The sequence below is a fragment of the Salvelinus namaycush genome, chromosome 16, assembly GCF_016432855.1.
Source record: "Salvelinus namaycush isolate Seneca chromosome 16, SaNama_1.0, whole genome shotgun sequence".
Classification (NCBI taxonomy): domain Eukaryota; kingdom Metazoa; phylum Chordata; class Actinopteri; order Salmoniformes; family Salmonidae; genus Salvelinus; species Salvelinus namaycush.
This window is the reverse complement of record NC_052322.1, coordinates 25,696,847-25,715,489: the sequence shown is the minus strand read 5'-3', so window position 1 is coordinate 25,715,489 and position 18,643 is coordinate 25,696,847. Positions and strand designations below refer to the sequence as shown.

At 43.3% G+C, this 18,643-nt stretch overlaps 1 protein-coding gene across 1 annotated transcript; it reads right to left on the bottom strand.

The window, feature by feature from the left end:
* Positions 1-1,319: 1,319 nt before the first annotated feature.
* On the bottom strand, positions 1,320-17,381 carry clcnk (chloride channel K). The gene is made up of 19 exons (XM_039011497.1): positions 17,216-17,381; positions 15,643-15,774; positions 15,374-15,502; positions 14,539-14,678; positions 14,317-14,394; positions 14,155-14,230; positions 13,789-13,914; positions 12,589-12,673; positions 11,314-11,415; positions 11,061-11,145; positions 10,721-10,882; positions 9,862-9,931; positions 9,463-9,573; positions 8,871-9,087; positions 8,400-8,533; positions 7,773-7,843; positions 7,562-7,642; positions 7,335-7,421; positions 1,320-1,358 (listed from the first exon to the last, which is right to left on the bottom strand). Exons 1-19 carry the CDS (start codon positions 17,379-17,381, stop codon positions 1,320-1,322), a joined length of 2,091 nt encoding a protein of 696 aa, XP_038867425.1.
* Positions 17,382-18,643: the final 1,262 nt, after the last annotated feature.

Here is an 18,643-nt window from a genome sequence, read left to right as displayed (position 1 = left end):
TGTCTGCCAGGGAGAGAGGGAAGAGGGAGCAGAAGGAAGGATCCAGGGAAAAGAGAGAGTGAGAGAGAAAGAGAGAGAGACAATGATATAAAGGGAGACTAGAATATTACCGTTATCTCGCCCCTTGTTCTTTCAATAGACATTTACACAATGCTGTATTACACATTGGCTCTGTGCTTTTGTTCCCCTGTTGCAGCCCTACAATGTCCAATTGCGGAGATGGCAGAGGTATAACTGTGTTAGAGCTGTCAAATCGCTGAGCCACAATTATAGAATATTATACAATTATAGAATATTCTATTTGTTTATACAAAATGCATAATAGGCCTATATAAAGCACTTATGATAGCTTGGTTCTCGTAACTAAACAACATTTTTTTTTGTACCCGTTTCTCCTACGGACCTGTAAGTTTCACTAATGCACAATCATTGCGAGCTATCGCAAACATGAGCTTGTGGGGTCATTGTCACTAAGCCAGACCCGTCCCACTCTCGTTAAAGTTCAGAACGAGAAAGTGTAGGCTATATATCAAATTGTAAATCATTAAACAAAATAATGAGGATCCCTATCAGCCTAATTGAGGTGTAGATTACATCTCACATTCCAGTGTTCGAACTTGTAAACAAGGCTGCATGGGATTTCTCTTAATGCGACTCCATTTAGCCAATGGCAATGTCCGCTTTAGGTATAATGCCGGAAGACGCTTGTGGATTTGATAGCTCTAACACAGTTCCACCTGCGACACCGCCAAAACAACCACTATGTGTGTGTCGGTTACCGTGGATCTCATAGAATCTAGCCCTAAATCAGACCTGTACAACAACAATGGGTCCTTCTGCTCAAAGTGAAAAAGGACTGAATTGAAGGGAGAAAATTACTGGGAGCAACAGATAAGTAAATAATGGCCTGAAGCAGAAGAGAAGTTGTTTGTGGCATCACAGAATCCACTATTGGTTGAAATTGCTCTAACTCACAATAAGGCATAAGAGCACATGCTATATCCTGATAAATAACACATTAAGGCTAAGGGATGTTCTTGAGCACGACGTGTAATTACTTTGAATATCACAGTGTCCTTAGAGATATCTCTGGGTCAGTAAACAAGATAATCCAAAACCGCAAGGGAGTTACATCTCCTAACGACATATCAATAAGCTCTAATAACTGTTATGAAATAGCCTTCAGCAGAAAATAACATTGGTGATTAGCAAAAAGCTTATCATTACAAAATTAAGACAAAGTATCATTATTAGCATTATGAGAATCAATATTATTCGGTGTAGTTAGGGATAGGTCCTTGTTGGGAGTAAATAATAGCTTAGAGGTCATCAGCCAAATCTGCCATCATTCTCTTCATCTGTGAGAAAGATAGAACAAGAGATAGAGAGAGGGAGAGAGAGAAAACAAGAATGAGAGCTGATGGAGATGTACTGTATATGTATTAGTATGGCTGTGTATAGAGATAACATACAGTACCAGTCAAATGTTTGGACACACCTACTCATTCAAGGGTTTAAAAAATAAATAATTTATTACTATTTTCTACATTGTAGAATAATAGAGAAGACATCAAAACGGTGAAATATATTTTAGATTCTTCAATGTAGCCACACTTTGCTTTGATGACAGCTTTGCACACTTGGCATTCTCTCAACAAGCTTCATGAGGTAGTCACCTGGAATGCATTTCAATTAACAGGTGTGCCTTGTTAAAAGTTAATTTGTGGAATTTCTTTCCTTAATGCGTTTGAGCCAATCAGTTGTGTTGTGACAAGGTAGGGGTGGTATACAGAAGATAGCCCTATTTGGTAAAATACCAAGTCCATATTATGGCAAGAACAGCTCAAATAAGCAAAGAGTAACGACAGTCCATCAGTACTTTAAGACATGAAGGTCAGTCAGTTGCTTCGTGGTCTTATGGAAGGGTTCCAGACCTTGGCCGAACACCATGACCAAGTGTTGAACACATTGCTGGAGCAATTCCGCGAGTCTGTTAGGCAACCTACCACGACGGTAACCTCCCAGCCCCTCAGTAACCTGGCTGTTAGCAGCGCCGCCTACCCGGTCACCTCGGTTTCCCGGGAACCCCGCTTACCTCCCCCGGAACGCTTTGATGGAGAGTTGGGCACCTGTCGGGCATTTCTCGCTCAGTGTTCCCTCATCATCGAGCTGCTGCCCTCCTCCTTCCCCTTGGACCGCTCTAAGATAGCGTACCTCAACACGCTGATGTCCGGAAGGGCTCTTGCGTGGTCTACGGCAGGCAAGAGGAGTTCGATGCTCCATTGTCTGGGACAGAGGCTGCCCGGAAGTTACTCCGGCAAGACTCCTGCAGTGTGACAGACTATGCGGTGGATTTCCGCACGTTGGCAACTGAGAGTGCCTGGAACCCAGAAGCGCTGTTCGACATGTTCCTGCACGGAGTATCGGAGGAAGTAAAGGACGAGCTTGCAGCCCGGGATCTATCGACGAATCTCGACTCGCTCATCGCCTTGATCATTCGGATCGATTGGCGACTACGGGAATGAAGGAAGGAGAGGAGATTCAATTTCACTCGCCCGTCCAAGGATTCCACCTTGCCTCCGAGGCATCCTGGAAGTCCCTGACGGCTCCGTTTCTGAGAGAACCAGAGGCCACCCGAGTTCCCCCAAGAGTCTCCGAAGACTGCCAATTCACCTCTTCCCGAGCATATGCAACTAGGCAGAGCTAGGCTGTCTCCAGCTGAATGGCTATACAGGCTTCACACTAAGAGTTGCCTGTATTGCGGGACTACTGGTCATTTTGTCTCCACCTGTCCACTAAAAGACCAGGCTCACCTGTAGGAGTGAGTACTCTGGTGGGCAATACGGAGAACTTTTCCTCTCCCCTTACTCGCACCCCTTTTCATGCCATTTTGCTGTGGGGGAACCGGTCAAAATCTCTGGGGCCGATGAGAGCTGGTCTGCTGGTGCCATCATGGGCTGGAGCCTGTTCTGCCATGCCCATTGCCTGAAGTCAGCGCAGCCTGCCCCGGAACGTCTTCCTGGGGGCTCGGAAGTTGCCCCGGACCTCTCCGCCATTCCCGTGGAGAACCAGGACCTGTTCAGTAAGGCCCGGGACACTTCGCTTCCACCACACCAACCATATGACTGCGGGATTGACCTTCTCCCAGGCACTGGGTGTCTCCCAGGCACCACTCCGCCCCAGGGACAACTGTACTTTCTTTCGGGTCCAGAGACCCAGGCGATGGAGACCTACATTAAGGACTCCCTAGCTGCAGGGTTCATCCGTCCTTCTGCCTCCCTCGCCGGCGCAGGGTTCTTCTTGTGGAGAAGAAGGACAAAACCCTGTGCCCGTGCATTGACTACCAGGGTCTCAACAACATCACAGTGAAAAACCGCTACCCCTCATCTCCTCGGCCTTTGAGCCACTCCAGGGGGCCACCGTGTTCTCCAAGCTGGACCTACGGAACACCTAACACCTGGTGCGGATACAGGAAGGGGACGAGTGGAAGACTGCCTTCAACACAGCAAGCGGTCACTATGAGTATCTGGTCATGCCATTTGGCCTTACCAACGCCCCTGCTGTGTTCCAGGCTCTGGTTAACTTCTTTGGGGTAGGGGGCAGTATTTTCACGTCCGGATGAAAAGCATGCCCAGAGTAAACGGCCTGCTACAAAGCCATTAAAGCTAGAATATGCATATTATTAGTAGAGTTGGATAGGAAACACTCTGCAGTTTCTAAAACTGTTTGAATGATGTCTGTGAGTATAACAGAACTCATATGGCAGGCAAAAACTTGAGAAAGAATTCAACCAGGAAGTGGAAAATCTGAGGTTGGTCGATTTTCAACTCAGCTCCTATTGAAGATACAGTGTGATATTGGTAATGGTGCACTTCCTAAGGCTTCCACTAGATGTCAACAGTCTTTAGAACCTTGTCTGATGCCTCTACTGTGAATTGGGGCCCGAAGCAGAGAGGAATGAGTCAGAGGTCTGCCAGCAGCCACGAGCTGACCATACGCGTTCACATGAGAGTTTGCTCCCGTTCCATTTGCTTTTCTGAAGACAAAGAAATTCTCCAGTTGGAACATTATTGAAGAATTATGTTAAAAACATCCGAAAGATTGATTCAATACATCGTTTGACATGTTTCTACTGACTGTTACGGAACTTTTTAACATTTCGTCTGCTTTTAGTGAACGCGCTTCGTGACTTTGGATTTGTTTACCAAACGCGCTAACAAAAGTAACTATTTGGACATAAATGATGGACATTACCGAACAAAACGGACATTTCTTGTGGAATTGGGAGTCCTGGGAGTGCATTCCGACGAAGATCATCAAAGGTAAGTGAAGATTTATAATGCTTTTATGACTTTTGTTGACTGCATAATATGGCGGCTATATTTGTGTCTTGATTGGGCTCTGATCGCCGACCTCAGATTATTGGATGGTTCTGCTTTTTCCGTAAAGCTTTTTTGAAATCTGACACAGCGGTTGCATTAAGGAGAAGTGCATCTAAAATTCCATGCATAACAGTTGTATCTTTTAGCAATGTTTATTATGAGTATTTCTGTAACTTGATGTGGCTCTCTGCAAAATCAAAGGATGTTTTGGAACTTCTGATCGTAAGGCGCCAATGTAAACTCAGATTTTTGGATATAAATATGAACTTTACCGAACAAAACATACATGTATTGTGTAACATGATGTCCTATGAGTGTCATCTGATGAAGATATTCAAAGGTTAGTGATTAATTGTATCTATATTTCTGCTTTTTGTGAATCCTCTCTTTGGCTGAAAAAATGGCTGTGTTATTCTGTGAATAGGCACTCACCTAACATAATCGTTTGGTTTGCTTTCGTCGTAACGCCTTTTTGAAATCGGACACTGTGGCTGGATTTACAACAAGTGTATCTTTAAAATGGTGTAAAATACATGTATGTTTGAGGAATTTTAACTTTGGGATTTCTGTTGTTTTGAATTTGGCGCCCTGCAGTTTCACTGGCTGTTGAAGAGGTGGGATGCTAACGTCTCATGTACCCTAGAGAGGTTAAGTTACATCCCTGCGCCTTCTTCTCCCACCGCCTCAACGCCAATGAATGGGAACTACGATGTGGGGAATTGTGAGCTTCTCGCGGTGAAGATGGTGTTGGAGGAGTGGAGTCACTGGCTGGAGGGGTCGGAACATCCGTTCATTGTGTGGACCGACCACAAGAACCTGGAATATCTCTGCACCACCAAGCGCCTCAATTACAGGCAAGCTCCCGGCTTCAACCCCAGAACCCGAGACCATCCTTCTCACCTCATGCCTGGCGACGGCATTCAGCTGGGGAATAGGGAAGCAGGTTGTGAGGTGCAGCATTCCCAGCTGAACCCCAGTGGGGGCCCAGATAACCGGATGTTCATTCATGACGCGGTCCGCTCCTCAGTCCTGGAGTGGGCCCACTCCTCCAGGCTTGCCTGCCACCCAGGCTTCCGGCGGACACTGGCCTTTGTGCGACAACGCTTTTGGTGGCCTACCATGATTCCTGATGTCTCCGCGTTCGTCGCCGCATGCACGATCTGTGCACAGAACAAGACTCCTCGGCAAGCTCCGGCTGGTCTCCTTCAACCTCTGCCTGTCCCTCACGGTCCCTGGTCTCACATATCCCTGGACTTTGTCATAGGTCTCCGCCCGTCTGATGTCTACACCGCCATCCTGACTGTAGTGGATCGGTTTTTCTAAGCCGCCCACTTCATTCCTCTCCCCAAGCTACCCTCTGCCAAAGAGACGTCACAGCTCATGGTGCAGCACGTCTTTCGGATCCATGGACTGCTAGTGGACATGGTCTCCGACCGGGGTCCTCAGTTCTTGTCCTGGTTCGGGAAGGTGTTCTGCACACTCATTGGGTCGTCAGCCAGCTTGTCCTCCGAGTTCCACCCCCAGTCCAAAGGCCAGTCGGAGCGAGCCAACCAAGACCAGGAGACGACTCTGCACTGCCTGGTCTCCACCAACCTCACCACCTGGAGCCAGCAGCTAGTGTGGGTCGAATACGCCCGCAACACCCTTCCTTGCTCTGCCACGGGTCTATCACCCTCTGAGTGTTCCCTGTGGTATCAGTCCCCGCTCTTCCCTGAGCAGGAGGAAGAGGTCGGCATACCTTCGGCCCAGATGTTTGTCCACCACTGTCGTCGTACCTAGAAGAGAGCCTGGTCGGCCCTTCTCAAGACTACCTCCAGGTATCGACGACAAGCGCATCGCCACCGGACCCGGCTCCCCGGTATCGTCTCGGGCAGAAGGTATGGCTGTCCACCCAGGATCTTCCCCTCTGGGTGGAATCCTGCAAACTCCCCCCCGGTTTATCTGCCCTTTCCCCATCTACAAGGTCATTAGTCCCTCTGCTGTTCATCTTCTGTTGCCCCATACCCTCCGTATACATCCCACTTTTCATGTTTCCAGAATTAAACTCATGTTTCACAGCCCTTTGTCTCCTGTTTCCATTCTGGACCTTTTGCAACCTACCTGGATTACTGACCTCTGCCTGCCCTTGACCTGTTGTTTTGCCTGCCCCTGCACGAGTAATAAACTTTTGTTACTTTGACACTGTCTGCATCTGGGTCTTACCTGAAATGTGAAGGAAAGGAAAGGAAGACCCAGAGTTACCTCTGCTGCAGAGGATAAGTTCATTAGAGTTACCAGCCTCAGAAATTGCAGCCCAAATAAATGCTTCAAAGAGTTCAAGTAAGAGACACATCCCAACATCAACTGTTCAGAGGAGACTGTGTGAATCAGGCCTTCAAAAGGACAATAACCCAACACACCTCCAGGCTGTGTAGGCGCTATTTGACAAAGAAGGAGAGTGATGGAGTGCTGCATCGGATGACCTGGCCTCCACAATCACCCAACCTCAACCAAATTGAGATGGTTTTGGATGAGTTGGACCGCAGAGTGAAGGAAAAGCAGCCAACAAGTTCTCAGCATGTTGTGGGAACTCCTTCAAGACTGTTGGAAAAGCATTCCAGGTGAAGCTGGTTGAGAGAATGCCAAGAGTCTGGAAAGCTGTCAAGCAAGGCAAAGGGTGGCTGCTTTGAAGAATCTAACATGTTAAATATATATTGATTTGTTTAACACTTTTTTGGTTACTACAAGATTCCATATGTGTTATTTCATCGTTTTGATTTCTTCGTTTTCAACGTTATTCTACAATGTAGAAAATAGTAAAAATAAAGAAAAACCCTTGAATGAGTAAGTGTGTCCAAACTTTTGACTGTATGTCTCATAGAATGTGTAGCTGTCTCCATTCCTCTAAGTAGGAGTGGTAATGTCTATGTGTGTGTGTGCATGCGTGGGTGCGTGTCGGGAAGCACTCGTCACCTCTGGCCATGTGACAACACCAGATAGCCTCCCCCTTTCAGTCACAAACAAGCTCTCGCCACACAGCACGCTGAGGACGCCATGAGCCTGACACAAGTGAGATAGAAGAATTCACTGACAGATGAAACGGACACACGTCCAGCTGAGACGGAGGCTGGCCTTATATTGACACCATACACCTACACAGATGTGTCCCTGACAAGTGAGTGTCTCCTCAAACTCCTCACCTCCTGGACAGTGGTATCAGGAGATAGCTGGACAGAAACAGGCTGAATAGAGCACATATCCACCAACTGTTTCTTCAATACCTGATAAATAAAGTAATGTAATGTCATGTTTAAAAACAGAATGTGACATCTTGTCAATTTCAAAACACCTAATAAGAGTGATAGACTCACATAGCATTCTTTGGTTTCCTGGTTGAATCAATCCACTGACCTTATTGTGGTTGTGGCATAGAAATGTCTGCAGGTCCGATCTGTTAATTGATCCCAGCAGAATCCGTGAGTCTTCAAACCAAGAGCGAAGCATAGGACAGGGACGAACACAATTAGTTATACAATACTGCAGTGTTATTAACACAATACTCTTTCAAATGAATACAAATGAATACATACAAATGCCTCCAACTTATTTCATTGCTGTCATACATCTCATCTGACCTGATGGACCTTTTCTCACTTATTTCTTAATTCCCCATCTCCTATCACAGCACTGTCATATCAAACTGAGACAGTAAAAGCTTTTACATAGTTCATAATTTCTATCTCATGCCCATAGCAACATGGCGACTGCCAGTTGACGTATAAGTGATAGTTGGGTTGCCATTAACTATTGTGGAATATTGTCACAGGGAGCCTGACCATATGTAGGACAAAAAAACCTTCAAACTAGGTTTAATTAAATGTTGTAAGTCTGTCCCAGTAAACAAGGCAAGGGAGGGCAGCTGTCGTTTTGCCATCAGAATCACCCATGCGGCAAACCGCTGTTCTATCACCATCAGGTGGACAGGGGCTTGCCGCTATGCTAATTATCTCTACTAGTTTTTGAAGTGGGTACACTCACCCAGTGTGTCAACCACAGGGATCTGTGTCTGGCTGCAGGTGTTGAGAACCTGCTGAACCTCCATTGGCCCAGCTGCCCTCTCCAGCACTGGACCTCCAGGACCCAGGACCTTCCCTATTGGGACAGAGGAGAGCCTGGGGGAAACAGAAGATCTCTCATGTCAATAACTGGGGTATTTAGTTTGATTCACTTATGAAATGCAGCTGTAGTCCAATCATTTAAGGAGGAGCCATTAACATGTGTGGGTAGCTGTAAAATGTTTGAGCGGTTTGAAAACGTGTCTCTTTGATCAAATCTTTGGTTTTCGCATATACTTTCTTCAGTGCTTGCTGTTGCTACTGAACTAAAACATTTTGTTGACAGAAAGTTGTGTTAAAAAAGATGTTATCTTTGAATAACCAAAATAAAATCTTTAGGGAATGTTATGATAATGTTCTGTGCTAGCTGGGTAATGTGTCCTGTGTGACTCACCTTGGGCAGACCTTGAGCAGGGAGGGTAAGTGCGGGAGCTTCTTGCTGATGGAGAGGGCATCGTAGAAGGATGGCCGCTGCCCAGAGCGTGCCAGGGCATTGGCCACCAGTGTGGCGAGGAGAATGGGTGCGGCGTGAGTGGACTGGCCGGTCAGCTCCAGAGCCAGGAGAGCAGGGGACAGCGTGTGTGTGACCGCCCCTGAGAATGCTGCTGCACCTTAGATGATACAGCATGGACAATACAGTATAGCTCATTGCCCATGCTTTAAAGGATGGAACCTTATGTCATCCATGTTTCTATCTCTATTTGATAGGTATGCTGAACACCCTAAATTCTTAATTTAGATCAAACAAATTAGAACTTAGCCCAATCTGTTTATCCTCTCTGGCCAAATCCTTATGGAATTGTCATGGCAAACATGTTTGAAGTGACAACAGATGCATGTAGGAGTTGGCAAGAGAGAACAAACAGAATTTCCCTTCTGAAATTATTAGTTCATCATTCTGTTTCCAGCTGCTAACCATGTAAATAACGATACCATTGTTTATATTTATCAATTTCAAATGACATGTCTGTATACAATTAGTTTACCAGCCAGTGCATAGCCTCCAGGGTTGATTGGATTCCTGTCCTGGTCTAAATAGACACCATTTTGGGACACAAATGCCAATCCTTCCCCGAATAAACGTCCTATAGCAGCACCTGACCAACAGCAACAAATACAGGGACAATTGTTAACATCAAAAATGTAAATGAACACACATTACTTAGTATTGGGTGGCGATACTCATCGGCAGTTTGGTCACATGTTTGGCCACATGATTTGGTTATTCTCCCCTAGCCTAAGTGCCAGTCTGTTTGTGCTATCATAACATGGCTTTAACTATGGCTTGACAATGACATGGCTTGACAATGACAGCAATGGAGTTATCATTAGCAAAAGAGCACAAACATATCTGGGACCAGGCTGATTTAACCCCTCTCACTTACCATAGATAAAGACAGGCATAAAGTATCCGGCTGGCAGGGGTAAGGTGCAAGCCAACACCAGCATCCACAGCTCCACAACAGAAACAATGAAAGACAGTGGAAGTCAAACATTCTGCTCAAATATTCAAGTATTGCATTTCAACTGTCAGAATGACTGTAATTATTGTGATATGAATAAGTCATAGGAATCTGTATGACTGTAAAAATTGCCTTGAGAATCAGCTGAAATTTAACTATTTAAATTAGCTTTCCACAATTGAACCATTTAAATTAGCTTTTCCACAATTCCCCCCCCCCCCATATAAAAGCTTTTTCACACAGATGTACTGATTCACAGTCCATGTACAAAGCCAGAGTAGTGCACAACGGTCAAATTAATGTAAAGTGCCAACCGCAAGGTCCGCCAGAGGGCGCAATTATGTCTTGTGTCGTTTTCACCTATGGCGTTCCAACTTGGTCTGCCCAGACGTGATACACTCGCGACGAACAGCCACATAAAACATCCTCCATTCAGGCTGCAAAGGTGTCAGTTTCCTCCTAAACTATCTTAATTCCGAGCAGCCCTAAAAAACCTGTGAAAAATATGCAGACCCTTAAGATAATGTTTTATGTGGCTGCTTGTCGCGGGGGTACACGAGTGTATAACCAGCTGGGCAGATCAAGTTGGGACGCCAGAGGAGAAAATGACTAAAGGAATAATAGCGCCCTCTGGCGGACCTTGGGGCTGATATATTTGCACTTTGCTTTCGTTAACAGCATCTCTTGTGAATTCGAGATAAAGGTTTTACAAATGTTTTCATATTATTCATATATAGATTACTATTTCAATTCTATCCATTATTATTTTTCTCCCATGTACCTTCATGAATAGGAAGAATCCCAGAGTGAGGTATGGATTCCCTGAAGGAATCCACTCTGACCAGGGACACAAGTTTGGCTGCAAAACCACAGAGGCATTGTGGGATTGAGAGGTCCACTGCCTGCTGTCCAGGAGGGAAGAGAGGAGCTGCTTAATGGTGAGCTGTGGTAGAAAAACAAAGCACCTTCCTTCAGCAGGGTTCACCGAAGAAGAAGAAGAAGAAGAAGCTGGAGACTGGGCAGTAGGAGCCTTCCAACTTATCCATTCAAAATAACAATCCTGCGACAATAATTTCAATGTCATGTCTTGTCAATGTTGTCTCATAAAAAATCCTCCTCACCTTGGAAGCCATATATTGACCGGCAGAAAGAGGGAAAGTCACAGAGGCCAGAAGGAATACCACCATAGCGGAGTATAGGGCCTTCCTAGAGAGAGAGAGACATCCAAACAGCATCTTATTATTTCATGGAATGGATCAACAGTTAGATCAACATCCAACTTATCATCATGCGGTTATATGTTTTTGTGTAATATAAAATGGCTGATTCACAGAAAAATCTACAATGGAGTGTTTCTAAACACAGGTTGCTCACTCAGTCGACAAGACTTTGATTAGGATTTTGTTTGTCTTTATGAACAGCAGTATCCAACGGTGACAGAATAGGTAGACACAGCTACCTGCTCCGCACAGAAGCCTGATTGGGGAGATAAAGAAATACACAGTTAGAGCTGCAGGAGCATACAGTACCAGTCAAAGGTTTGGACACACTTACTCATTCAAGGGTTTGTCTTTATTTTTACTATTTTCTACATTGTAGAATAATAGTGAAGATATCAAAACTATGAAATAACACATGTGGAATCATGTAGTAACCAAAAAAGTGTTAAACAAATCAAAATATATTTTAGATTTTAGATTCGTCAAAGTAGCCACCCTTTGCCTTGCAATAGCACAGGCAGCTATGAGCAGTTGGAAGTCATTGAGAGAGGGGAAAGAGTGAAATGGTATAGTCTACCCAGAGAAAAGGTATGGTGGAGAAAAGCTCATAGGTATAATGGTAACATATGGAAGCAAGACAAAGTTGAACATTTGCAATCTAATGAAAGCTGAACAACATCACTTACTCTGATGCAACGATTACATGAATAACAATGATTTTGAACACTGTAGATGAACTATAAATATAGAACACAGCCCCCGAAGTGACTCATCAACTGTATGCAAGGTTTCCTTTGTGTTGTCTTAGGAATGCTGCATTATCTCTCCAAACCCCATTTTCCCACATTTCTGTGATGCAGAAGTTTTGTTGTCTTTCAATCATATAGTACTGATATCTGATTGGAAGTTGACTCACTTAACAAGTCAGATGCTTATAAAACGTTCTAAGCGTCATTGTCTCCCTCTCTTTCTTTGTTCCTGACCTGTGCTGGTGAGATACACTCTCTCTTTCTCTCTCCACCCCATGGACTCTGGTGGCATGGCCTTTCAGACTACTACTATAACTACTAATCTCTCTCGCTCTCTGGTCATGCCTAGAATAATGCTTTGTAATGATTGTTAATGCGTTGTAACTTAAGCTTTATGCCTTGTATGTGATTTCATTAATTTTACAATGATATTAAACATCTGCCTTTGATATAGACAATTCATATTCCCTTCTTGATTGTCTGTTCCTGTAGCTCTTTAAGAGTATTGGTTGCATATCGCTAAATCATTTTATGGAGTCAGATCATTTATTTAATATACTTTGTCATATTAACTTTATAGTCGTATTATGGGTCTCGTGTGAGGTATACAGTATATACACGCATATCAAATATTACCCCACTACAGAAGATTCACCAACATAGTGACAAAACAGACTTACCCCAATATTGCAAAGACCGGAATCTCCAATGGGTAGAACGGCAGGTCATCTGAGAAGCTGGTTTGAAACAAGGCCTGAAGAGTCTCTGGAGGAGGCATAGAACACAGTCTGCTACCCCATCACTCTATACTACTGCACACAACTCTCTCTTGGCCTTTCGTAATCAAATCACTATATAATGCATATCTAGATTCAGTACTAAAACAATTACATTAGGCTTTGACCCTCATAGACGGGTTAGCTGAGAACGCCACGAAAATGATGAGCACGCTTCAGTGGGGCAGAAGGCCGTGTGTTGTTGTGATTCTGGATGCCAGATAGTGATGACAAGAAACTGCCATGTGGGGAACCGTAAGTAACTCGTTTCAGTTAGTTTTATCTTGGTCTTGATACCATGTCTTGTTTTGAGGTGTTTTGACTTATGTCACGTCTATGCTAATGTAACGGATGTGAAATGGCTAGCTAGTTAGCGGGTACGCGCTAGTAGCGTTTCAATCAGTTACGTCACTTGCTCTGAAACCTAGATGTAGTGTTGCCCCTTGCTCTGCAAGGGCTGCGGCTTTTGTGGAGCGATGGGTAACGACGCTTCGTGGGTGTCAGTTGTTGATGTGTGCAGAGGGTCCCTGGTTCGCGCCCGTGTCGGGGCGAGGGGACGGTTTAAAGTTATACTGTTACATTGATGCTGTTGACCCGGATCACTGGTTGCTGCGGAAAAGGAGGAGGTTGAAAGGGGGGTGAGTGTAACGGATGTGAAATGGCTAGCTAGTTAGCGGGTACGCGCTAGTAGCGTTTCAATCAGTTACGTCACTTGCTCTGAAACCTAGATGTAGTGTTGCCCCTTGCTCTGCAAGGGCCGCGGCTTTTGTGGAGCGATGGGTAACGACGCTTCGTGGGTGTCAGTTGTTGATGTGTGCAGAGGGTCCCTGGTTCGCGCCCGTATCGGGGCGAGGGGACGGTTTAAAGTTATACTGTTACACTAATATGGAAAAAAAATCTCTAGCTAGCTAACCAATACAGTAACAATGTATTTGAGAAACAAACAGTGCTCATTGTGCAATTTTATTTATGTTTTCAATAAATATTGGAGATGACTAAACAACCAATCCGCCTAAAGCTCTAAGGTGTGGTGATAATGGAAGCCATCTTGGTCAGGGATACATTCCAAACATGTATTCTATTTAATTCTATTGGTCACCTCACCTTGCTCGCCGCTCCACATGGAGAGCAGATGGAAGGTGAGCGCTCCGCAGGCCGCCGCAAAGAAGCATGGGCAGTAATCTTTTAGGGCGAAGTGAGAGCTCATCACCTCCACACTAAACAACACACCTAGGAGAGAGGAGGGAGAGAGAGACAGGGGAGAGGGTGTGGGGGAGGCAGGACAGAAAAAGAAGGAGGACGAGAGAGAAGGGAAAGCGAGATGGGAAAGGATCGAGAGGAGAGATGTACATGTCAATTTCACACCTCAGAGAGAGACAGATGAAGTGAGGAGATACATTCAAATAAAAGATACTCAAATTCTAATACTCTATGCTAGATACTGTATGGTGATGTGACTTCTATACACACCACTGATAGGGGCCCCGAAGCAGCTGGCTACTCCAACAGCAGCAGCCACGACCAGCATCGCTCCTTCAGTTCTCTCCTATAGAAAAAACATGGAGAAGAGGACATGAGTACACAACATATTGCCCATTTGTGGATCTTTTTTCTTCTGTAACACAGTATTACCTCCTTCTCACCACGGAGAACAGTGCAGAGTTGGTTCAGATAGGCTCCCACCATGGTGGAGAGATGCACAAATGGACCCTTTAAGTTGAAACGGGGAAATAAACTTAGAAAAACCCAGGAAATTAATAGAGTGGGAAAAAACATTATTTGTGTCTGTGTGCATGAGAGGAGAGCGAAAGAGAGAGAGAAAGTAAAAAATAAGAAAAAAGAGGAGTATCATACCACTTTTCCCAGGAAGACAGTGCTACCGGCTGCCAGTGTGCAAATGAGACCCACGTATTTGGCAAATAGGTTGGTGAGGGACAAGTAATGTGGCATGTCCACACCAGACAGTATGGTCCTCACCTCTGGAACCCCAGAACCTAAAGGCGGAAAGCCAAAGACAGGAGCCAACCAGGGGCTTAGACCTTTAACCTCAGTGGACCTGTGTGGTATCATTTTTTCCAACCAACGATTTTTTCCTACTCTGCACATTACTGTGATTTTGTACAAAAATGCAATATCATTATTCTTTTAAAGCCTGTTGCACAATGATATTTCACAGTTTTCTACTTGTAGACATACTTTTTTTTCTTTTTTCTACTTGTAGACATGGTAGCAAAAAGTTATACCAAACAAATGATGACAGTCTCAATCTAAGCAGTCCTCATATAGCCTATAGGAGATGACCAATAGCTTGTCAATCCCTTGCACTAAATGTAGAAGCTGAGAAATACTGACTAGGACAATGCCACTAATTATTTCATGGTAGGTTCATCAATTCAATGATGTTTGACTTTTTATGCCTGCCAGACGTATTGTTTCGTAGGTTCATCGAATAGATAGTGTTTGACTTTTCTGTTTGCCACTAATTATTTCATAGTAGGTTAATCGATAAGATCATGTTTGACTTTTTCTGTTGGCTACATAGCTCTAAATGTCATTCTGTGGATTTGGAAAATACCCAAATTATTTTATTTTCCTGTCAGTTAATGTTTATGTAACTTGGATAAAAACACCATGTTTTGACTTTGTTACATTGTCATTAACAGGGCGGGACAAATTATTCAACTCCTACCTGCTGAGAATGGACAGATGCTTTGAGAGAAAGATGTGGATAGAGCAGAGAGTGAGACTGGGTACAGGGTCCAGCACAGGAACTGCAGGAGACAGTGGCCCTCCAACTGATTATACAACCACTGGTGAGCTACAATGAGAGAGAGAGAGAGAGAGAGAGAGAGAGAGAGAGAGAGAGAGAGAGAGAGAGAGAGAGAGAGAGAGGAGCATCACTCACCCAGCTACATACTCTATACTGAATGTTTGTGCATATGTGTGTGTGTTTCTAACCTCGAAGCAGCTTTGCCACACTCAGGTCCATGAGAAAACTAAGGAAAGCAGTCAGAACCCCGAGAGCAGCAAAACAGTACCACTCCATACCCATCAGGGAACCCATGACACATCTGACCCTCACCAGAAAGTCTAGACAAAGAGCAACATGTGTTAACTTAGCAGACTTACCACAGACAAAATGGTAATAGAACACACCGACAATACATGAAATAAGAGCAGATTACCCTTGAAGTAGGCACTTACAGTATTTCTCAATCCCGTACAAGCATTTTTTGGGACAATGTTGTCGATTTTCAAAACAGAGTCCACAAGACATAGAACTCTGTGGTCTTTTGCAAAACAGTAAATGTGTTTCAAAATATACTCGCCTCAACACATAAATACATCATAAATAATCAAAACTGTATTATACTGTCAAAACTGCAAATACATTCAACAAAAGAACACAATTGCAAAAAGATTAATGCAACCATACTTACAGCATCTCCAGAGTTCAAGCAGACAAACCAGAAAGTTAGTTTGTTTAAAAAAAATCTCAGTAGATCAATAAAAACAGTTTGCAGTCAGTAAATCAACATGATCAAAATTGGAAGTACAACTATCCAAAGTTGCAGAATTATGGGCAATTACTCTCATTTTATGCGTATTTCACCAAACTATTTCATACACATCAAATAAAATATTATTACTTATAATAATAAGTAATATTAATATGAATTATAATATTAATATACAGAAACACAATCCACAATAGAAATAAGGACAGGTGAATACAATGGAGGAACGCAACCGATATGAATTTATAGGCCTCAGCAAAGCAAATCTCTTTAATGGAAGGTCACAATGTTGGAGATGATGACTTAGGAGTGGGTCAAGTTACTTAGAAGTAACCAACTTTCTCTGCATCTCTGCATGTCCACAATATTGTAAAGAATCATAAAAATAAGACAGTCCCTATTGCCTAGATCTTTCCCTATATTGTATATTGTATGACACTACTCAAATGGGGTGATTTAGAATTTATTAAAGTAGTATTTACTGATTGTCGGAAACAGTGAACACATTTACACACATTTCTCTTCTGATGAAAACAATGCGTTAATATTCTGTGAACTAAACACTTAACAGTGAATTTTGTATTCACTGATGACATTTGTATTTGCAGAAGGTGAGCTTTTGGGGCGGCAGGTAGCCCAGTGGTTAGAACGTTGGGCCAGTAACCAAAAGGTTGCTGGATCAAATCCCCTGGCTGACCAGGTAAAAATCTGTTGTTCTGCCCCTGAACAAGGCAGAACACTGTTCCCAGGTAGGTTGTCATTGTGAATAAGAATTTGTTCTTAACTGACTTGCCTAGTTTAAATAAAGGTTAAAAAAACATGAGATATGCAAAGCAGTTACAAAGACAAGAAAATGATTTGATCTTTGCTGTTCTGCTATAGATACGTTTCAATAGAGATCCAAAAATTGCTTGTACGCAATTGAGAAAAACTGTAACATTATATAGATTAAAACTGTAACATTATATAGCATCGATCGGTGGGAAAAAAATAAATAATCCCTTTTGCCTGACCTTTTACCCAGGAGCGGGACCATTTCCATGGTTTCCACGGCTGCTCATCGGTGAGGATTAAGAGTCTTTGTCCCTCTATGGATTCGTCCCTTTGATTTTGTAGCTCTACGTCCTTTTTGTCTCCTTCATTGACTTTTTCTGAGTCAATATGTTGGACGCAGTCCATTTGCTTGAAGCTGTTTGTGGAGTTGTTCAAGTTCCACAAATGTGTTCTGAATTTTCTATTTTATACAGTTGCTTGGGTATTTCAATGGTTAAACTTTGTAACAATCATTTTATCATGTAATTTAATTTTAAACACCTGAACATTTCTGTACTAATATATATTTGAAAGAAAATGCATTTACCTAATTCACAAGTGTTCTGTGAACTAAAAGAATAACCAAAATCAAGTATGTCACATCATTTGAATAAAAATACAGAGGACTTGCCTTCAAGATGCCTGTGTGGTATTGGTGTGTTCTATTCACAAATTAGACCACTTCTAATTAATTACCATACTGGTCATGGGTGGAAGACCCCATTTGGAATATATTAACCATTTGAAAGAACTCAATGTTCTCGTCCCAAATGGCACCCTATTCCCTTTATAGTGCACTACTTTGAGCAGGGCCCATCATGCTCTGATCAAAAGTACTGCACTATATAGGGAATAGGGTGCCATTAGGGATGCAGTCAATGTGAGGAATGCCCTTCACCTGCCATTGCTGCAGGGTGTGTATTCCTGAGTTTTTATTTGCAACTTTTGTACTTGATTAACTTCAGTTTCATATGCTTATATTATTCTAAAAGATTGTTGAAAACAGAACTAGCCTCACAGCGCTAACTAAATATAAAAAATTATTTATACCTCAAAAATTGGTTTATATGTTCTATCTCAATGTGTCTCAGTGTTTGAAAGAGACCAATATGGCCAATGGGTATTATGTATTTGGAAAAAGTATTATTTGCAACATCTAATATGGGTAACACTTCTTATGAAATATAATGCCTTCTGTCATCTCACAGTATGACTTGCTATAAGCATTTGTAACAGCCCACAGTCCTTATCAAATCAAATCAAACTTTATTTGTCACATGCGCCGAACACAAGTGTAGACCTTACCGTGAAATGCTTACTTACAAGCCCTTAACCAACTGTGCAGTTCAAGAAGAGTTAAGAAAATATTTACCAAATAAACTAAAGTTTAAAAAAAATTAAAGTAACAATAAAATAACAATAACGAGGCTATATGCAGGGGGTACCGGTACCGAGTCATGTGTGGGGGTACAGGTTAGTCGAGGTAATTTGTACATGTAGGTAGGGGTGAAGTGACTATGCATAGATAATAGACAGCGAGTAGCAGCAGTGTGCAAAAACAAATGGGGGGGACAGATGTCTCATAGCATAGAAAGTGTTACATCCAATATGACCCTCACTTTACCATG

Excerpts from the sequence above, each read along its gene's own strand:
- clcnk (XM_039011497.1), bottom strand. The coding sequence starts at position 17,381 with ATGGACTGCGTCCAACATATTGACTCAGAAAAAGTCAATGAAGGAGAC. Across the intron at positions 14,679-15,373 it reads CATCTGTCCATTCTCAGCAG|GTTCTGGGGTTCCAGAGGTG; the intron begins GTAGGAGTTGAA and ends TTCCGCCTTTAG. Across the intron at positions 7,422-7,561 it reads CTGATACCACTGTCCAGGAG|GCTCATGGCGTCCTCAGCGT; the intron begins GTGAGGAGTTTG and ends CACTTGTGTCAG.